Here is a 21,054-nt window from a genome sequence, read left to right as displayed (position 1 = left end):
ACAGGCAAGCATGTAATACACACAGCTGTGAGTTTTATATGTGCCAAGAATTAATTCCAGCTTGTAGAATTCTCGCTCTCATATCACTTTTCCTACAGTTAGATATAAAAAAAATTCTTGAAACAATGCGTAAGGAACAAAAATGATTGAATTCGTATTGACGTTTGGTTACACAAATCTTATTACTCAGATGATGCTTATAGACTAAAGAAATGTGTGTACAATTACACACTAAATCTATCTTTGTATTCTCAGTATTAATGGCATTTATATATTGTCCTGTAGAATGACAAATCTCGGATAGCTGGATTTGGTACAAGTGATACATTTGGTACAGGCATGACATATGTGTTGTGTTGGCCAGCGGAAGTTGGTCTGTTCTTTCATAAGTTCCCTAGTTGAATGGTGTAACCGTCTAGGAAACATGGGAAATATATAGTTTTGTATGATGGGGGGAGCAGCAAACAGGTTTATTTTTATCTTCATGCAGTTCCAGCATAACTAAAGTCTAACAAAATAACATATACTTCAAACTTGAATTCTCAGTTGTTTAATTCTGTTTCTCTAAAATTCTATGTATGTTTAGTCCCCTTTAATAGTTCTTCACTGGTTTTCAGGTCCTGGGTGGGTGCCAGCACATTTAACAAGGGAAGGCAGCTGTGACTCCTTGCGTCTTCACAGCCATCTTGCTGCTGCATGTACAAGCTGTGCTACACTTTGTGAATAGTCCCTGTGACATGTCCCACAAGGCTGCAGGGAAAGGGGGGTCACAATTCCACTCTGATCCGCTTGGATGGGGGAGGAGGACATAAATACATAGTTTGAAAAAGGACACAAGTCCATCTAGTTCAACTAATAAAAGAAGAAATAAAAATAAAATCATACAATCCCCTATACACAATCCTGGCGAAAACCCCCAGCAAAGCATGATCCAATTCCTTCCTGATCCCTCGAGAGGCAATCTGATATTCCCTGAATCAACTTTACCTATAAATGTTAGTATCCAGTTATATTATAAGGGGAACTTCCCTTTTACAGTGAAGATTACCTTTAGTGCCGGTTCACACTCTTGCGGCTGCGGCGATCGCATGTAATATCGGAGCGCACTGCACCCGCACAAAAGTCACACATGACCCTTTTTTTCAGCCGCATCAGAATCGGATCGCACAGCGGTTCACACTTGTGCGATCCGATCCTGTGTTAACTGTAAAGATCGCACTGCGATATGATATCAAACTGGGGGTGTCGTTAACATTTCATTGACACCCCCTGCGTATTGCATATGGCAGTGTGAACTGCCAGATGTGCGTTTGCGATGCGGGAACAGGCTGGGAATTTGCAGCCTTCCCGCGTCGCATAAGTGTGACCTGGCACTTAAAGTGAAAATAAGCCTTCCCGTTCTTAAGAGCAAAGGAAGCTGCCATCTTAGCCTCTGATTTGCAGTTGCCATGGTGCTGCACATGTGATCAGTAGTGATGACCTCGGGGCGTGTTTGGATCTCAGTCCCAACCAATCACCACCAATCATAGGCAGAGAGGCATTTCCTGGCCCGCAGCTGCACATGCTCTGACTAGGCTGCTCATGATTGGTGGTGTGCTGGGACAGCTCCTTGGCAGGATTGCTCGGGTGGGTTGGGACTAGGATCTGTACACGCCTTAGCCCTTCCCTAGTGATCAGTTATAACCCCAGTCTTTCGATGACAGTTTGGTTGAGAGCACAAGCGGCTTTGACATATTGGTGGCATGCATTGTTTGTAACTATTCTGAGGAACAGTTTAATTAAAGGGTTCTGTTCCAACATGAAACTCCTGGTTTAAAAGAAAATAAAAAATTATATTTAAGTGTGTATTCCTAACTCAAAAAGTACCTTAGGTTTCTCTCAGCCTCTTGCAAATTTCCAATTTTTTTTTTTTTTTTTTTTTGATGCTGTATCTTCCTGTTAAACGGGGGCTAGGTTCATCTTTTGTGCTGCCACCCTATGTAGGATGTAGCCACCCTCTCTTGCTCACTGCTGAAATGGACTATGGGATTTGTTGTGTACATAGAGCAGTGCCCATGACTGCACCAGACAAACAGAAGTGAGAGGTATGAATGTTAAAAGGAGGCAGAAAAACAGTAAAATTATATCACAGAAAATAGATTACAGGGCCCTTAAGGGCTGGTTCACTGCTCCTTCATTACATGCGATCGGATGTGCGGATGCAAATTCAGCCATACACTTTGTATGGCTAAATTCGCACTGCACCCGCACAAAAGACGCACAGGACCCTTTTTTCCAGCCGCATCAGGAGCGGATCGCACAATGGTTCACACTTGTGCAAGCTGATCCTGTGCGAACTGTCAGATCGCACTGCGATATGATATCAAACTGGGGGTGTCGTTAACAGGTCATGGACACCCCCTGCTTATCGCATATGGCAGTGTGAACTGCCAGATGTGCGTTTGCGATGCGGGAACAGGCTGCGAATTCGCAGCCTTCCCGCATCGCACAAGTGTGAACCGGGACTAAGTGTTGGAAGGGTATAAATTTGTTGGAGGAAGATATAGTTTAGTGTCCCTTTAATATCATTGAATTACTAACCATGTATCTGGTATATTTTGACTATCCAAGCAGTGTTTTACAAACCCTTGATTTTCTTTAGCTATATGGCTTGGTTATATAAGGGTACTTTCGCTTGAACTAGTTCGTTTTATGAACAGTTACCACTTTTGATATTAGAAGAGCCCATTTCTGAGGGTTCTGAGTGCCTTGCCATCCTTAGCCATGGGTCTATGTTTTACTGTTGATGCACAGTGTGGGGAGAGACAACTATAGCTCATGCATGCAGGGGTGGCTTCAATGGATGCTGCTAGAAAAAGGAGCCACTCTGGGGTAGTGGCCATTGCACCAGCTTAAACAGGAGCCTAGGCAAAGAATAAACAAAAGTTGCATGACTTGAATGATAAAATCACAAAAAAACCCCTGTTCAGTCTAACATAGCCCCATTAGAGCCTATTTTGACTTTTTTGTTTGCTTCTCTCCTCATACAAGTCAATAGGCGTGCACAAACTGTTTTAAACGGGTGGATGCAGTTTAGGAGTTCAACTTCAAGTCAAATGCATCGGTCAGTGAATGATGAATGTTCTTAGATTTATCTCAAATACAAGTGAAGTGCGCCTGAAAGCAAGCTGCATTTTCCCATTGACACACGCCCTTAAAGCAGAATTTTATTTTCAAATTAAGTACTTCACAATGCTGTTTTATTTTAGCAATTCTTTGTGCGTCTTACTAAAGAGCCTGATTTGTAATCTTTTGCAGTTCCTGCGAGAGGACATGAACTACAAAGATGCTTCTCACAAGCACAACCATTTGCACAGAGAAGACAAACATATTACAGTGGAGGATCTGTGGAAGAGGTGGAAAACATCTGAAGGTGAATGAGAAATCAAAATCACAACTTTTCTCTATGAATTTTCTGGTTCCTTAAAAACCGGTTTTCTTTGCAGCCCTACTCCTAAATCCCCCATTTAGGTTCCCTGCAGAGGGGAACAGCTAATTAGCGCTGCAGTTGTGCCCTGCACCGGAACCCATCCTTTGCCACCCCCTTGTGATAATGTTAGCCCACTTCTCTCTCCTAAGAGGACCCCACCAGTGGCCATACAATAGGAAGTGTAGACATCCCGCAGACAGTGACGTGGACACTCGGAGGACCCCGAGGTGGGAAATAAATACAAGACTTGGGGCTGAAGTGTCGCATGACGGCTTCTTAACCACTTAACTACGCTATAGCCAAAATATGGCTATAAAGGATGTCCTCCCAGACCTGCACCCCTGGGGCACCTGTCGGGCTGCCTTTGTGACCGCTGTGTCCTTTACCATGATCAGCTGTTTCCAAAGGGCCAATCACAGTCACCTTTTGCCATGTGAGCATCTGCAGCCAATCATAGCTGAGCCCATGTAAACAGATTTGACAGTTATTGGCAGTCCTTTCCTCACAATCTGTCTCTGTGTAAGGAAAGGAGGGCCGATCACCAGCAGTTGTCAGACTTGCATTTTATTAGTGCTGCTTGTCAGCGCAGCCTATTAGAAAAAAAATGAGGTTGAAGCATTGTAAGAGGTGCATGAAAGTCAGCCAGCCCCCAGTCTGATGTACTCACCCTCCAGTCTGTCACCAACCAAGTAGACCTGTCTCTTGGTACAAAGAACAGGGGTTTAGTTGACACACATTTGCAAACACATGTGAAAGCTGCAGAGCCACTGCACGGCACCCTGTTATATCTGCAGTCCTAACACTTCTAATTTAGTGTCCTCACACTGGAGGCACATGGCCGCTAATGGATGGATGGGGGAACAGGTGAGAGGGAGACAGCCCAACCTCCCCCAACCCAACCTCATCCATGACTGGCTGTTGTCTCAAAAACTCAACTAATTAGGTTATAATGATGGTGCAAACTGGAAGAGACCAGCTGAAAAGCATTACACCTCCATCCCCTTCGTGGATGCAGTATAAAAATAGGAAGGGATTTTATGTATGGGGCATGGCCTGTAAAGCACAATGCCTTTCAATCCCTAATTTCCTATTTGGGACTTTATGTGAGACAAGCAGGTCATGCTATTTGTCTCCATCCCTGTATACGGAAAACACTAAGGTCAAATCAAAACTGCATCCACCAAAAACGCACAAAAATCGCACGGTGGGACTTTATATGAGGCACCAAGCTGTAAGCAAGGTGTCTCCATCCCTGGTTGCTTAAAGCGCAGCCTATTCGTACAGCCTCATCAGCGAAGAATAATAAGAATTTGCAAAACAAACTAAGGGAATTTTTTTTTTTTTTTTCAAAATTCTTTTAGCAAAAAATAAAAAAACCTTGTGGTAAATTAATGCAGCTGAAATAAAGCTTTATGTGGAAGCTTGCAATTAGCCTGGGCAGGAAGGGGCTGAAAGTACCTAGTATTGAAGTGATTAAAGTAAAATGGGGAATTTAGGGGAGGGTTTTGTTTGCCTATTCTTTTTAAACACAGCAATGAGATAAAGGGGTGAGAAGTGTTTCTGGCTGGATCACCAAATATGAACTATGTGCACAATGAAATTGGAGTGAGATTACAGCTTACCTGGCACCAAGCCATACTTCAGTCTGTTCTGGCACTGTAGTCTGTGCAGTGCATTACCACACATGCAAAACAAAAACCAAAGAAATTCCGGGCTCAATTTTACCCACCAGCCTGCTAACCAACCAAATTGTCCTGTCTAACAGTATGCGTTAAAACGGGTTTAGTTTGCACATATTTGCAAATACATGCGTAAGCTACAGAGTCCAGTCAAGGCACCTCAGTGTTTTCTGTAGTCCTAACTCCTAAATTTGAGAGCCTCCACAGTTGAAGCACAGGCAGAGGGCCGGTGAGCCTGCGGAGCCTACCCCTCCGAACATACTGATAAGAGCTGATCGAGCTGAAATTTTCCAACAGGGTGGTTGTACAGAAGTCAATTGGTAGATTGACTTCTGTACAACCAGCCTGCCCATACATGGTTTGAAACTTGTCTGGCCCCTGCTGAACCGTGCAAATTTCAATCCTTGTATGGCCAGCTTAAGGCTCCATTTTTATTTTTCCCCTGCTAGTGTCCTTGGGTGATGCGTCTGCTCTCTGGCCTGATCCTGAAAAGGTTATTCGCTCCTAAGTATTTTGGTGCGAGTTATCCTATGGATACCTTTAACACCTTAACCACTTCCCGCCCGCCCTATAACAGATTGATGGCGGGAATGTGGTTGTATTATCCTGACCGGACGTCATATGACGGCGTCAGGATAATACAGCTCTGCGTGCCCCCCGGGGGCGCGCAGAGCGGCGATCGGTGATGCGAGGTGTCAGCCTGACACCCTGCATCTCCGATCTCGGTAAAGAGACTACTGACGTAGCTCTTTACCATGTGACCAGCCGTGTCCAATCACGGCTGGTCACATAGTACACAGGAAGAGCCGTTGATTTTCTTAGTTCGTGGCACGAGTAAAAGATCGCCGATCGGCTCCCCTGACGGGGGGGGGGGGGGGGTTTGGCACTGGTAATCAGATCATTGATTACCAGTGCAGACCCTCGGGGGGGGGGGGGGGATGCCACTAGAACCACCAGGGATGCCCACTATGACCCCAGGGATGCCCACTATGGCCACCAGGGATGGCAATCAGGGCTCAGGGAGCCCCTTATTGCCCTCCCCATCAGTGCCACCCGCCAGTGCCCTCATCAGTGCTGCCCACAAGTGCCCATCATTGCCATCTTTCAGTGTCGCCCACCAGTGCCGCCTATCAGTGCCCACCATTGCCGCCCATCAGTGCCCACCAGTGCCGCCTATCAGTGCCCATTAGTGCCCGTCAGTGCCGCATATCAGTGCCTAGCAGTGCCGCCTATCAGTGCCCACCAATGCTGCATATCTGTGCTACCTATCAGTGCCACCCCATCAGTGCCTCCTCATCAGTGCCTGTCAGTGCAGTCTCATCAGTGCAGGAAAAAAACGTATTTATTTACAAAATTGTATAACGTAAACAAAAAAACTTTTTTTTTTTTTCAAAGATTTCGGTCTTTTTTTATTTTTTTAGCAAAAAGGAAAAAACCCACAGGTGATCAAATACCACCAAAAGAAAGCTCTATTTGTGGGGAGAAAATGACATAAATTTGGTGTAGGTACAGTGTTGCATGACTGCGCAATTGTCATTCAAAATGCAACAGCGCTAAAAGGGGAAAATTGGCCTGGGCAGGAAGGGAGGAAAGTGCCCTGTATTGAAGTGGTTAAAGTTTTCTTTGATCATGTTAATACATTTTTTTAAGTTCTACCTAATGAAGGTTCAGGTCTCAGCTAATGCGCACTTCGTCCACAAGGTGCTTCAAGCTGTCATTTGAGTGTTTTTGTTCAAATTATTTAACCCTGTTTTCTTGTGGGCCTGTTGGCAGTTCTGTTTCTTATATTGTTGACCTCCCCCTTTATTGCTTGGCTAAATCCCATGGTTTGAGAATACAAGTCTTGAGTCCTGCACTGTACAATTAGGATAATAGAACTTTTGACTTACCTGTAAATGCCTTAACGGGTAGTAAAAATGTAGAACACAAGCCCCTCCTCTTTGCATCTTTGATCACTCCTGAAACTGGAGTCACGTGGGAGTGGGGTTAAGTGGTGCGTTCTGGGGGTGGCCAAGCATGTTTGCCAGTATCCAATCACCTGAAAGTATCTGCATGTAATCCATGGTCATGAATACATGGTCCTGTACTGCAAGAGAAGAAAACGTCAAAATCTCTATTTTGCAGATACTCCGCACCAAAAGATTTTTTTCCCTGTCAGAATTTTGCAGAAAAATAGATTTGTGTTTTTCACATCTTGAAATGTGACATAATTAGTCCCACCTTCTCAGCCTTGTCATTTATGAGTGAAGACTAATGTTCTTTCAGCCGAATATATTTTATAAGGCACGGTCATTGTCAGAGTGAGGATTACTGTTCTAGTCAAGAAACTAAGCAGGAATAAAGTTCAAAAGGAGAGAAAATCCATGCTTACAAAAATATATTAAAGTACAGTTTGGGAATGTTGTCCACAAAAATGTTCTAAATATTAATCTGGTTAAATACTGTACAATGAGTGATTGTATTATTACTTCAGCTGCTAAATCTGGGCAAGCTGTAGCTTGCATTTGTAGTGTGTAATTACGTATGTTTCAAAAAGAAAAACATTATGTTGAGTTAATGATGCCAAAGTGATCGGTTTTCTTCTTCATTTTGAAACAATTTTATTTTGAGGATAACTGCATTTTTATGCAGCCTCCCTCACCTTGTTTAATGAGTGTCGCGCATGAACCATGTTATCATTTTTTTTAGGAAAAGCCAACAAAATGTGCAGCTAAACATGCTCACAAACAGAACCTGAGCAGAGCACCAGCAGAAAATGTTTATCTAACCTCATAACCATGTGCCTTCAAAGTGCCAAATACAAACAAGGTTTAATCCAGTCACAAAATGTTGACATGCCATGTTCCTTCCCAACATAGGCTTAACTTTTTTTTCTTTATTTGAATATAAGAATGCATTTGGCTGTTACTTCAAAAGATTTGAGGATAGCTTTTAAAAGAGAGGAAAGCCATTCAAGATTTTGATTTGGATTTTTTTTTTCTTTTTTACCATTTTAGCGTACATAGATCTATTCTCCCATGGTTCTGATTTTTAAAATGGTTCAGCTCTAAAGGGGCTAATGCACATGTGTCAAACACAAGACCGTAGGCTGAAACTGACCCACCAGGCCATTTGAACCCTGAACACAACCCGCTAAACCCTGCACTCTGTACACGTTGCGCCCCTGAACTCTGCATGTAACGCACCCCTGAACTCTGTACATAGAGCATCCCTGAACTTCGCACATAACACTCTTGGTATGTATTGCCCCTGTAAGATGCAACTTGGCCACATCCACCATTCGATGCAGTCTGTGTAAACATTGTTTGTTAGCATAGTTCACACAATGCATTCAAACATGGAACACTGCAGGAAGATAACGGAATGCTGGGCTTTGAAATATGAAGTGCAACAAGGTAACGGGTGTTAAAGCGGAGTTCCGGGCACAAATGTCATTTTTTAATAAACATACCCCCGGGACAGTCAGGGCTAGCACATTCCACAATGGCTAGCCTCTGATCTGTTCAGGTTCGCACTTACCTTTTAGAAGAAATACTTACTTAGAAAATTTCTTCCACTGCGTTTCCATCTCTTGTGGGCAGCTGAAGCCGGCGCGGTCCTCTTCTGTGTCTTCTTCCGCATCTTCTTGTCCCAGAATGCGCCGCACCGGCCCCTCTCGTCACTTCCGGCGCGGCGCCGCATTCCTCCACAGCTTCTGGGCATGCCCAGAAGCTGTTTAGCAGGGGAATGCGGCGTCGCCCGGAAATGACCAGCGGGGCCGGTGCGGCGCATTGATTCCTGGGAGCTGTGACGTTCAGCTCCCAGGAATCATAGCGAGGCAGGAAGTGACGGGGTGAGCTGCGGCTCCGAGGGAGGAAGTACTCTGAGGTGAGTATCTTCGATCTTCAATTGCAAGGTAAGTAAAAAAAAAAAAAATAAAATAACTATCCAATTCCTTTTCAGGTGAGGCATACCTAGCGGAGGGGCACAAAAAAAAATATTGTTTTTGTGCCCGGAACTCCGCTTTAACTCATACAGGCATTTATGATTACTTGTGCGTTGTCCTATTACTGGAGTTTATATATTGCTGTACAAGTGGGTGAATCTGCATACATACATGTATGTAAAGTCCATGTTATAAACCACATAACTAGTGATGCTTTACATTTTCTGTTCAAGGTACAGCATGACTTGTAATTTTCATTCTGATATTGGTGAAAGTCAACTTAATAATTTGACTACGTTAAATATACTGGTCCCTGTGGAAGTACTTGTAGCAATGTACATGTAGCTTTTCAGAAACGATGGATGGCCACAGGTGCTACTTAAACCTAGTAGCCTACAGGAAATCCATAATATACATACCAGTAATTAAAATTCCCTGACTTTGGGGCCTCTTAGTCAGTGTCAAGAGTGCTAATTAAAGTGATTGTAAAGTCTTGTTTAAAAAAAAAACAAAAAAAAACACAAACATTTTATACTTACCTGCTCTGTGCAGTTGGTTATGCACAGATCAGCCTGGATCCTCCTCTTCTTGGGTCCCTCTTCTGTGCTCCTGGCCTCTCCCTCCTTTTGAGTGCCCCCACAGCAAGCAGCTTGCAACGATGGCAGCCGAGCTTCAGCTCCGTGTGTCCATTCAGACACAGAGCTGCCGTTTGGCCCCACCCCCTCTCTCTTGATTGGCTCACTGACTTTGACAGCCATCGGAGCCAATGGCGCCGTTGCTGTGTCTCAGCCAGTCAGGAGTCCCAGGACGGCCGAGGGACTGGTGGACATCGCTGGACAGAGAGGGGGCACAGGTAAGTATTAGGGGTGCTGGGGTTGGGGGGGGGGGGGCTTTGGCTGCTAGACACAAGAAGGCTTTTATAGAATTCATTAAGATAAAAAACTTTCTGACTTTACAACTCCTTTACAGCCCATTCAGACTGGCGCGATCCGACTTCGAGGGGCGACCTGTGAAGTCGCGGTGCACGCTGTGATTTGCGCGGACTTCACATAATGGAAGTCAATGCAAGTCGCTCCCAGGTTGCCCCAAAGTAGTACAGGACCCTTTTTCTAAGTCGGAGCGACTTGTGTCGCTCCTATTAGAACAGGTCCTGTACTACTCAATGGACCGCGACCTACCGCGACTTGTCAGGCTGACAAGTCGCCTGACAAGTCGCCTGAAAAGTCGCGCTAGTCTGAATGGACTCTAAAAGAGGCTCTACTCACCAGAGAAGCTGCAGATAAACCTTTGTGGTTGACCTGAGATAGTAAAATTCAGCCCAACCCATTCAACCCAAGTTGCAATCTTTACATACTGATCTTATCAAAATGATAAAAATTATTCTGTTAGCCACTATTAATTGTGATTAGATAGTGGATTTTTGCTTGTTATAACGGAGGATAGTAGAGTACTAGTACCAATTAGTGAGATCTTAAAGTAGAAGTCCAGCCTAAAACTAACTCTAAATCTACTGGCACCCACATTGTAAGACTAATCTATCGAACTCTGTAAAGTAAAAATTGCTATATACCTTTTCTGCAGCCAATCCGGTCTGGTCCCCAGTGACAGATTCTATGTGCAGGAGAGAACCGAGAACAGCTGGGAAATGAAAGGAAGGTGACGTCACCCATAGACTTACTGTCGGGCTTCCGTTGCCTCTCCTGCACACTTCTACAGCCGCCGACAGCTTAGCGTGGGACCAGGTCGGTTGCAGAAAAGGTATATCTTAGAATGTGGCTGCCAGTAGATTAAGGCTAAACTTCTACTTTTTCTACTATTGATAACTTGTATATTTCTTCCTGGCTAGCGGTATTCCTCTTTATTCTGAAAATGACATGGATCGGTATGGTTGCTGTAGAGTCAGCTGTTCAGTGTGGGTGAGCTGATTTTGGAAAGATTTGAGGATTGTTTTTTAATAGTAAACTCGGGCTGAGTACTTTTTGCCATTCCCGGGAAGCCTTGTATTTTTATCCGCAAATACAAGGAGTCCTCTTGGCTGAGGTGGAGATTGACATCTGCCCACCACTTAATTTCAACCAAATGGCCAGTATTTAGAGTGACAGAATACGTGGCCCTACATACATATCAGCATGTGAACCAGGAAGAACCACTGTAATATACATAGCTTTAATGTTGCAGTGCACTGTATAACTGCTGTTTATTTTACGTGCTTTGTTGTATTTGCATTTCAAAATGTCAGGTGATGACAGGTGTTATAGCAGTCACTTTTTCAGAGAGTTTACGCTGTGGTTACTCAGGCTGTCTCTGAGGATGATCTCTGTAGAGTGAAAGCTGCAATAGTTTGCTCCCAAGTGCACAACAATTAGATTACTGCTGTGCTAACTTGTAAACATTTGCTGTAAATACAGCTTAAAGAGCTTAATACATAATGTAATCCCGTGAGGATATTTGGGTCAAATTTTGGCTTTTACCATTCGTACAATATTTATCTCATCCTCTCCAACACGGTTTGCTTAGCATGTCTGTTGCTCCACATTTAATTAGGATTATCCTTAACCACTTAGCCCCAGCCCTATTTCGGACACTTTTTGTTCACAAGTTAAAATCAGTATTTTTTCCTAGAAAACTACTTAGAACCCCCAAACATTATATATATTTTTTTAGCAAAGACTCTGGAGAATAAAATGTCGGTCATTGCAATATTTTTTGTCACGCGGTATTTGCGCAGCGGTCTTTAAAACGCCATTTTTTTGGGAAAATTTAGAAAAATCACATTTCACTGCATTTAAAAAATACTAAACAGTAAAGTTAGCCCATTTTAATATATTGTGAAAGAGGATGTCACGCCGAGTAAATAGATACCCAACATGTTACGGTTTAAAATTGTGCCCCCCCGTGGGATGGCGACAAACTATGGTCAATAGAGATCTCAATAGGCGACGCTTTAAATTTATTTAACGGTTACCAGTTTAGAGTTAGAGTGTAGCTCTTTTTTTAAATTATTGCTCTGGTGATCGCGGCGATACCTCACATGTGTGGTTTGAACAGCGATTTCATTTGCGGCTCGACTTCCGTATATTTTTTTTTTTTGTGCGCGAGCGAACGGTGACGGGGGGCGGCTAAATTTTTTTTTTCCCATTTATTTTATTTATTTTTTTAACTTTATTACAGTTTAAAAAAAAAATAAAAAATCTGATCACTTTTATTGCTGTCACAAGCAATGTAAACATCCCTTGTGACAGCAATATGCAGTGACAGGTACACTTTATGGAGGGATCGAGGGTCTAAAAGACCCTAGACCCCTCCACTACACTTCCTTTATGCAAAATGCCGAAAACAGTGTTTCTCTTACGTCCTCCGACAGTCGCCGCCTCTTCATATTCGTCACAATGGGGTATTAGACTTTGCTCCGAAGGAGTAGCTAGGCAACAGAATATGTTAACATTAAAGCTTTTAACATATCCCACCCTCAAGGGGTGGTCCCCTCAGTCAATACCCTCCTACTTCCTGCAACCATATCTCAGTTTCAATGTCTAGCTTGTCAGGAGTAGCTGGTTCTCTCTGTGCTGGGGCTTTTTGCCCCAGCCTCTGTTCTTCTTTTTAGATTTTTGTTTGAGTTTTTTTCTCTCTCTCTTTACTTAGCTGTTCTTTTTGTCAGCATTAGTTAGTCTTCTGATGAAGAGGATCATGCGGGATGGGTCTCGGGCTGATCCCCCTGGTCGTGGGTCAGTGGCTTCCCAGCCTGCCATCGAGCGTTCAGCCAGGTAACGCTCCTGGCGCAGTGAACGACCCATCCCTGTTCGGTGCAGGGATGATCGGTGAGGTGGCTACCTCACTGGACGCTGTGCGGTTTCTTAACCCCCGTTTTGTGCGTCCTGAATGCGACTCTCCCTGCCTCATGTGCAGCGGCTTGTTCGCCTGTGCGGGTTCCCCACGCCATTGAGAGGTAAGTGTATCTATGTGGGGACCTGTATATCGGGGGGGGGGGGGTGTCAGTCTGGGACTGTGTAACCTGCTCCTGTTCACACTGTTTTGTCTCCCTATCACTCTGCTGCATGCTGTGGGCTGCAAGGGGGGGGGGGAGCTGTGTGACACTGTCTGCCTCAGCCTGTGTTCAGTGTGCAGGGCTGTGTGCTGTGGGGCATGTCTTCTGTCATGTTGGGGCACGATACAGCGATCGCTGCGGCGATCTGCCATGTTTTTTTGCATGGATAGTGTTATCTGCATAACTGTATTGTAGGAGCGGCGGTTTCGGCGCCAAACGGCGCCATTTTGCCTGCGCTCGCTCCGGCCGCATGTTCTACATGTAGGCGGCCATTTTCTTGTAGCCTTCCATAGGCTTTAATAGAGCGCCCTGGTTTCATCACTTCCTCTTCTCCTGGGTGCACCGATAGAGGCAGCAGCAGCGGCAGGGATCTCCTCAGGTTTTATCCTTCTGTTCTTCCTATATCCATTGCCTGTGTTCAGTTTGTTGTCCCTGTGGGGGTCTCATTGTGTTTGTGTGAGGTGCGGTGGGCTGCGCTCGCCGCGCTTGTTAAAGGGGCAGTTAACCCTTTATTCTCCGGCATATTATATTGGGGCAATGGATTCTCAGGAGGGCAAATTTCCTGCCACCTTGGTGGAAAGCCAGGGGTCTGCTGTTTCCCCCCCAGGGGGGGATTTGGCCGCTATAGTGGCTGGCCTTGCTGCTCAGGTGCAGATGCTGGTGGCTGCTCAATCTACTAAAAGACCCAGAGTTTCTATTTCCTCTGATTCTGAGGGTGAAGGTGATGGGGCTGTTATGGCGGGGATCTCCTTGTCAGGGTCCCGTTCCTCCCTGGATCTCGTGGGGTCCGAGGTGGAGGCTGAAGTTGAAGGGGTTGATAATTCTCCCCCTGGCTCGCCTGAAGAGCTTGCAATCATGGATGAACTGATTGCTTCCATAAAACAAACGCTGCGTTTGCAGGATGAACCGTGTCCTCCTGCTGCCTTGGCGGCTTATGGGACGCAGAGAAAACGCAGGACACCGCAGGTTTTTCCCTGCACTGATGATTTTCAGCGCGCTGTTAAGGAACAATGCCGCCACTTAAGCAAACCTTTTGCTGTACCTAGTAGGTTCAAGCTGCGTTATCCTTTTTCGCCTTCCACTGATGAACGGTGGTGTGTGCCACCCCCGGTGGATCACGCGATTGCGGTTTTAAACAAATCCACTGCGATTCCTGCAGAGGATTCCCCGGTGTTCCGTGATGCCACGGATAGGAGAATGGAGTCTCTTGCCCGTCATACTTATTCTGTTGCGGGTTCGATGCTAAAAGCTCTGTTTGCCTCTCTTATGGCAGCCCAGGCTGTCGCAAGTTGGACGCAGATGCTTAGGCGCGTCCTAGTGGCTGATTCGGCCTCGCTGACGACACTGGCTATGGTGGATCAAATCCATCAGGGTGTCATGTATCTGTGTGATGCGGACTTGGACTTAGTCCCGTTGGCTGCACGTGTACACAGTGTGGTGGTGTTGTCTCGCCGCCTGGTTTGGTTGAAGTGTTGGTCGGTGGACCAGTCTTCGCGTAAAACCTTAGCCAATCTGCCTTATGATGGGTCTCGCCTTTTTGGGGAGTCCTTGGATGCTTTGATAAAGGGGATCACCAGAGGTAAGAGCACTCTCTTGCCCCATTTCCCCAAGGCTAAGGGGGCTCCTGGGAAGAAGCATGCTAATTTTCGGCCTTCTCAGGGGTCCTTTCGTGCCTTTCGGTCGCACTACAAGGGCAAGCTGTTCAAGGGTCAAGGCTCTCAAAAGAAGCCCTGGTCTGGGAAACAGAAGTCCGGCCAGTCCTGACTCGCTGCCCATAACAGTGCGGCCTGAAGGGGCGCCCTCACCCAGTTCTGGGGTGGGGGGACGCTTGCTCGGTTTTCTTCAACCCTGGTTGGTCCGCGTGCGGGACCGGTGGGTTCAGGAAATCGTTCGATCTGGTTACAAGATCGAGTTTCTCTCTCGGCCGGAGAGCAGATTCTTTCCCTCAAATCTTCAACTGTCTCCGGAGCGTTTACGGGATCTGCACCTGGCGGTGCAGGACCTGAGGGCTCAGGGAGTGGTGGTTCCGGTGCCTTATCGGGACAGATTTCGGGGGTTTTATTCCAATCTGTTCACCGTGCCCAGGAAGGAGGGCAAGGTTCGTCCAATTCTGGACTTAAAGGCTCTGAACCGCTTTGTGCGGGTTCGCAAGTTCCGCATGGAATCCCTGCGGTCGGTGGTGGCTGCCCTGGTTCCGGGGGAATTCATGGCCTCCATCGTTTTGAAGGATGCGTACCTTCACAAATCCCGATCTTCGAGGGTCACCAGAGGTACCTTCGATTCGTCGTTGCGGAGGATCATTACCAGTTCGTGGCGTTACCTTTTGGTCTCGCCTCGGCTCCACGGGTTTTCACCAAGGTGCTTGCACCAGTTCTGGCCTTGTTGAGAGCCCAGGGCATCTCTGTCCTGGGGTATCTGGACGACATTCTGGTTCGGTGTGCGTCCAGCCAGGGTCTGGAAAAGGACCTGTCTGTCACGATGCAAACTCTATGAGTTTGGTTGGACGATAAATTTTCCAAAGTCGACGCTGAGTCCGTCGGTTCGTCTTCCCTACCTGGGAATGATCCTGGACTCGGTCCAGGCGAAGGTCTTCCTGCCGGAAGACAAACTCCGGACTCTTCAGGAGGAAGTCAGGTTCCCTCAGGGACGTTCCACACTCGTCTCTGCGGGCGTGCATGAGATGTCTGGGATTGATGGTCTCGGCCTTCTAAGCGATTCCCTTCGCCCAGTTTCACACGCGGGGTCTCCAGGCGGAGATCCTGTCCAGGTGGGACGGGCGACCTCACTCCCTGGATCTTCAGATCTCGTTGAGCCATCGCACCAGAAGGGATCTTCTGTGGTGGCTCCAGTCCCCGATGGTATCGGGGGGCAAGTCCTTTCGTCCTGTCTCGTGGACGGTGATCACCACGGATGCCAGCCTGTCGGACTGGGGTGGTGTTCTGGGCGTTCTGTCCGCCCAGGGAACTTGGTCGGAGGGGGAGTCCTCCCTTCCGATCAACATTTTGGAGTTACGCGCAATAAACCTCTGCCTTCGTCGTTGGACGGACCGGCTGCAGGGCTGTCCGGTTCGGGTGCAGACGGACAATGCCACGGCGATGGCCTACATCAACCACCAAGGGGGCACCAGGAGTGCCCGAGCGGCTCGGGAAGTGGCCGACATTCTGTCTTGGGCCGAGACTCATGTCCCAGCGATAACGGCAGTTCACATTCTGGGGGTGGAGAACTGGCAGGCGGACTATCTGAGTCGCCAGACCCTGGATCAGGGGGAATTGTCTCTCCACCCGGCTGTCTTCCAGATGTTGTGCGCGAAGTGGGGTCTTCCAGATGTGGACCTGTTCGCGTCTCGTCTCAACAACAAGGTGAGAAGGTTCGTGGCAAGGACGCGCGACCCTCGGGCAGACGCGTCGGACGCGTTAGTGGTCCCGTGGCATCAGTACAAGCTGATGTATGCGTTTCCACCGATTCAGTTGCTATCCAGGTTCCTTCGCAGGTTGCACTCGGAACGCAGCACGGTGATTCTTGTGGCACCGGACTGGCCTCGCCGGTCCTGGTACGCAGACCTCGTGAATCTGGCGGTAGACGCCCCGTGGCGTCTACCTCTTCGAGACGATCTCCTGTCTCAGGGGCCGTTATACCATCCTGCTTTACAGTCGCTGGCTTTGACGGCCTGGCTGTTGAGACCGAGGTCCTGAAGGAGAGGGGTCTCTCCCCTGAGGTCATTCATACATTGGTCAACGCGAGGAAGGTTTACTACCGAACCTGGAAGGCCTATTTTGCCTGGTGTGAGTCCAGGGGGTTTTCACCCCGCACGTACTTGGTTTCTCGAGTGTTGTCCTTCCTTCAGGCAGGTGTCGATCAGCGTTTGGCGCTGGCTACGATCAAGGGTCAGGTGTCTGCACTGGCCGTTCTGTTTCAACGTCCCATGGCTTCCAACTCTTTGGTTGGCACTTTTGTTCAGGGAGTGCGGCATCTGGTACCTCCTAGGAGGGATCCTCTGCCCCCTTGGGACTTGAATCTCGTTCTATCTGTGTTACAACGTGCTCCTTTTGAACAGATCAGGGAGATCTCGTTGTCCAAAAAGGTCGCCTTTTTGGTTGCGATCACTTCGGCTCGCAGAGTGTCGGAGCTGGCGGCTTTGTCCTGCAAGTCTCCGTATCTGGTTATGCACTTGGATAAGGTGGTCTTGCGACCTAATCCTTCTTTTCTTCCGAAGGGAGTTTCGGAATTTCATCTCAATGAGGATATTTGTCTTGCCTTCGCTGTGCGCGAAGCCTAAACATCCGAAAGAGGTGAGGTTGCATTCTTTGGATGTTGTTCGGGCGATTAGGGTTTACCTTAAATCGACTGAGTCTTTTCGAAAGACGGATTCTCTGTTTGTTCTTCCAGAGGGTCCTCGGAAGGGCATGGCGGCGTCGGCCTCTACCATCGCCAAATGGATCAGGCAGACCATTGAACAGGCATATGTCTTGCAGGGGAAAGTTCCCCCTATGCCTGTGAAGGCGCACTCTACTAGATCTCTGAGTACGTCTTGGGCCTGTCGTCATGGGGCTTCTGTGGCCCAGGTGTGTAAGGCGGCGACCTGGTCGACCGTACACACTTTCACAAAATTCTACAAGGTAGATGTTCAGGCATCGGCGGATGCTTCCTTTGGCCGCAAGGTTCTTAGTGCGGCAGTTTCCTAGGGTCCCTTGTTGGGATCCCTGGCTGTTGGGATACATTTTTTATCCCCTGGTTATTTGTTTTTCCTGGGTTGTTGCTCCTGTTGAGCAAGTTTTTTTTCCTGTTGCCCAGCTGGTTTCCTTCCTTTGGTAAGGTTCCTTTCTCTGATGTGGAGACGGCGTTGCCTTACGGCGCGGATGCGTTTCCCACCCCTCATGTTTGCACTGCTTTGGGACGTCCCCATTGTGACGAATATGAAGAGGCGGCGACTGTCGGAGGACGTAAGAGAAAACTGAATTTTTGTAAAATCTTACCTGTAAAATTCCTTTCTCTGAGTCCTCCAACAGTCGCCGCCCCCGCCCCTCTTTTGGGGTTTGGTTGTATACTCTACTGCTATTCCACTGAAACTGAGATATGGTTGCAGGAAGTAGGAGGGTATTGACTGAGGGGACCACCCCTTGAGGGTGGGATATGTTAAAAGCTTTAATGTTAACATATTCTGTTGCCTAGCTACTCCTTCGGAGCAAAGTCTAATACCCCATTGTGACGAATATGAAGAGGCGGCGACTGTCGGAGGACTCAGAGAAAGGAATTTTACAGGTAAGATTTTACAAAAATTCAGTTTTTTGCATACAGCCGTTTTTCAAATTTGCCGCCTTTTGCAGCACAGTAACCTGGAAGTGACGTCATGGACGCCACCCCCGGGTTACGTCATCGGAGACCCGATCAAAGCCGTTTCCGGCCTTGATCGGGACTCCATCCAGCCGGCGGACGTGTCGGCTGGGTGCTTGGGGCTCCCGGCGGGACGGGAGCCCCGGTAAAAGCCACGGAAGGCGGCGGGAGGGGGGGACGTCCCCTCCCGCCCCCCCCCCCGGTAACAATCGAGCGGCTCCCGAGCCGCATCGGTTGGTACAGACGGAAAGCCAACCTTCGGCTCTAAACCACAGTACCGGGATGATGCCTCTAGCTAGAGGCATCATCCCGGTACACTACCGCAAAGTTTACCGACGTACCCCTACGTTAGTATGCGGTAAGTGGTTAAAGCGTGGCTCCAGACTTTCTTTTTTCTTCTTTTTTCAGTTTTGTGTAGAGAAGGAAAAATAGAACATCCCTGTCAGGTTTTTTTTTTTTTTTTTTTTTTTTTTTCAAGTAATTTGGATGCGAGTTTGTACAAAGTGTTGAGAGGACAAAAACATTTGGAGAGCTCACTGGCTCAGGTTAGGCTGCTCACGACAGATAAGGCTACCCTCCAGTGGGTACCCCAACAGGTTACCAGGAAAAAAAAAAATGCACTAATGGAACAAGTGCCAGACCAAAGGATAAAAAAGCCCCAATGAATTTTATTAGTTTACTATAAAAATGGCCAACATGGTTCAGGGTATTGATCGACGGATATCGGTTCTTCGTTGCCGATACCGATATTTTGGCCATTGCATATCGGTATTGGCTGATATTTCGTACTTTTTAAGTGTTATTTTTATCACTTGACAGGTACTCTAGTGGAGGGATCTGGGGGTCTAAAAGGCCCCAAACCCTCCTCTGCACTTAAAAGCATTCAAAACGCCAAGTTTGGGTGTTTTGAATGCTGTCATTTTTTTTTTTTTAAATCTGACGCCGAGTAAGCGGAAGTGATGTTATGACATTCCTTTCCGGGTGTTTACATGGAGACCCGATCAGAGCCAAATGCGGCTTTGATTGGGTCTTAAGCGGCCGTGCAGGCTGGTGGCCCGGGTCTCCTGGTGGGACGAGCGAGCTGCGGGAGGGGGGTGTCCCATCCTATCCCGCTCTCGCTTCCTGTAATGACAGCCGAGCAGCATCTCAGCCGCATCGGTTGTCATTACAAGACAGCCAACTGTCGGCTACGGACGTCGGTACCGGGGTGATGCCTCTAGCTGCAGGCATCACTCTGGTACAGCACTTTCCCGAAATATCGGCAATATCAGTCACCTTGGTGGCTGATTGTATATATCAGGAAAAGTGCATATCGGCCCTCAATATTTATCGCCTTTGCCGATAATCGGTCGATCACTAGTTCAAGGGTCAGAAAAGAACTGGCTCTTTGTTAGGGATTGTTAAGATAAGAACCTATCGTTGGCTGGTTTTTATCCAGTAGAGTTTACTCTTTGTGACCAGACATTTTTTGCTGTTTAGCACAGACCTACTTTAACTGGCAACTGTGCGGTTTGTAAACAAATGTAATTTTTATAATTATGCACACAAATGGAGCTTTCTTTTGGGCGGTATTTAATCACCACTGGGTTTTTTATTTTTATAAGATACAAATGAAAAAAGACCAAATATTTTGGGAAAAAAAAAAATATTTTCTGTTATCACATATCCAATAGGGATGTACCAATACCAGTTTTGTAAGATCGAGTACCAATTTTACTTTTTTTCTCAAGTACTTGCTGATGCCAATTACCAATACCTATTTTTCCCTTGGATAGATCCCGTGTTCACACTCAGGCGGCTTTGAAATTGCTCTACTTCAGCTCAATTTCAAAATCGCAGATTAATGCAATTTGGACTTTCGATTTGATTGCGGCTTGTGACTTTAACAGAAATCAATTCAAGCTGCAAGGAAATCACAAAAAAAGTAGTGCAGGAACCTGTTTCAAAGTCGCTACGACTTGAGTAGCAATGATTTGAATGGTTCCATTGGGGCGTGACTTGTCGTGTTGAACTGGTTGGACTGTTTTTATTCAACCTCAACTACTATGCAACTGTGATTTTGAGTTGTCAAAGCGCATGGCATATCGCACAGTCTGCAATAAAAGCACTTGTGCAATTGCTTGGTATACCTATATTGGTATCAGTGTAACGTTAATACCCAATAATTTTTATAAACAAAAAATCTAATTTCTTCATAATGTTAGACCAAAGTGCATTTTGCTACTTGTCTTTGGTAAAAAAAGAAAATCCCCAAGCAGTGTATATTTTTTGAAATCTAAAGTGTCTACAAACTATTGTATATACATTTTTGCAGCTATAGGCTCTATACTGTGATGCTGATCAGTGACTTATAGTGCTAATATACACTATCTGGGAGGGTCACTGGCATCGCTAGAGAAACTAATACAGTGATTAGTGATAATACTGTACTAATGACACTGGCTGGGAATGGGTTTAACAAGGGATTCCTTTCTGTGCCTAACAATGTGTAATGTGTGCTGCTTTTTTTTTTCTATCAGGATGTCAAAGCAGGGAGAAGAAACAGCCAGCTAGCTGTTCACAGTACAGAGTTCTGTGTTTTTGTAAACACAGAACCCTGTCTGAT

The 21,054-nt window shown here is 46.6% G+C and overlaps 1 protein-coding gene across 2 annotated transcripts in view; it reads left to right on the top strand.

Annotated features, from left to right (window-relative positions):
- The window catches only part of STIM2 (stromal interaction molecule 2), a 186,867-nt gene that overhangs the window by 104,506 nt on the left and 61,307 nt on the right, over window positions 1-21,054 (top strand). For both annotated transcript variants that reach the window (XM_082260087.1, XM_082260088.1), the window contains exon 3: window positions 3,298-3,412. In XM_082260087.1, the coding sequence (XP_082116213.1) occupies window positions 3,298-3,412 (115 nt within the window). The remainder of the gene's footprint in view (window positions 1-3,297; window positions 3,413-21,054) is intronic.

This window comes from Pelophylax lessonae, assembly GCF_965119305.1.
Source record: "Pelophylax lessonae genome assembly, chromosome: 1".
In the NCBI taxonomy this organism is placed as follows: domain Eukaryota; kingdom Metazoa; phylum Chordata; class Amphibia; order Anura; family Ranidae; genus Pelophylax; species Pelophylax lessonae.
The sequence above is the reverse complement of the archived record's forward strand: the minus strand, read 5'-3'. Positions and strand labels throughout refer to the sequence as shown.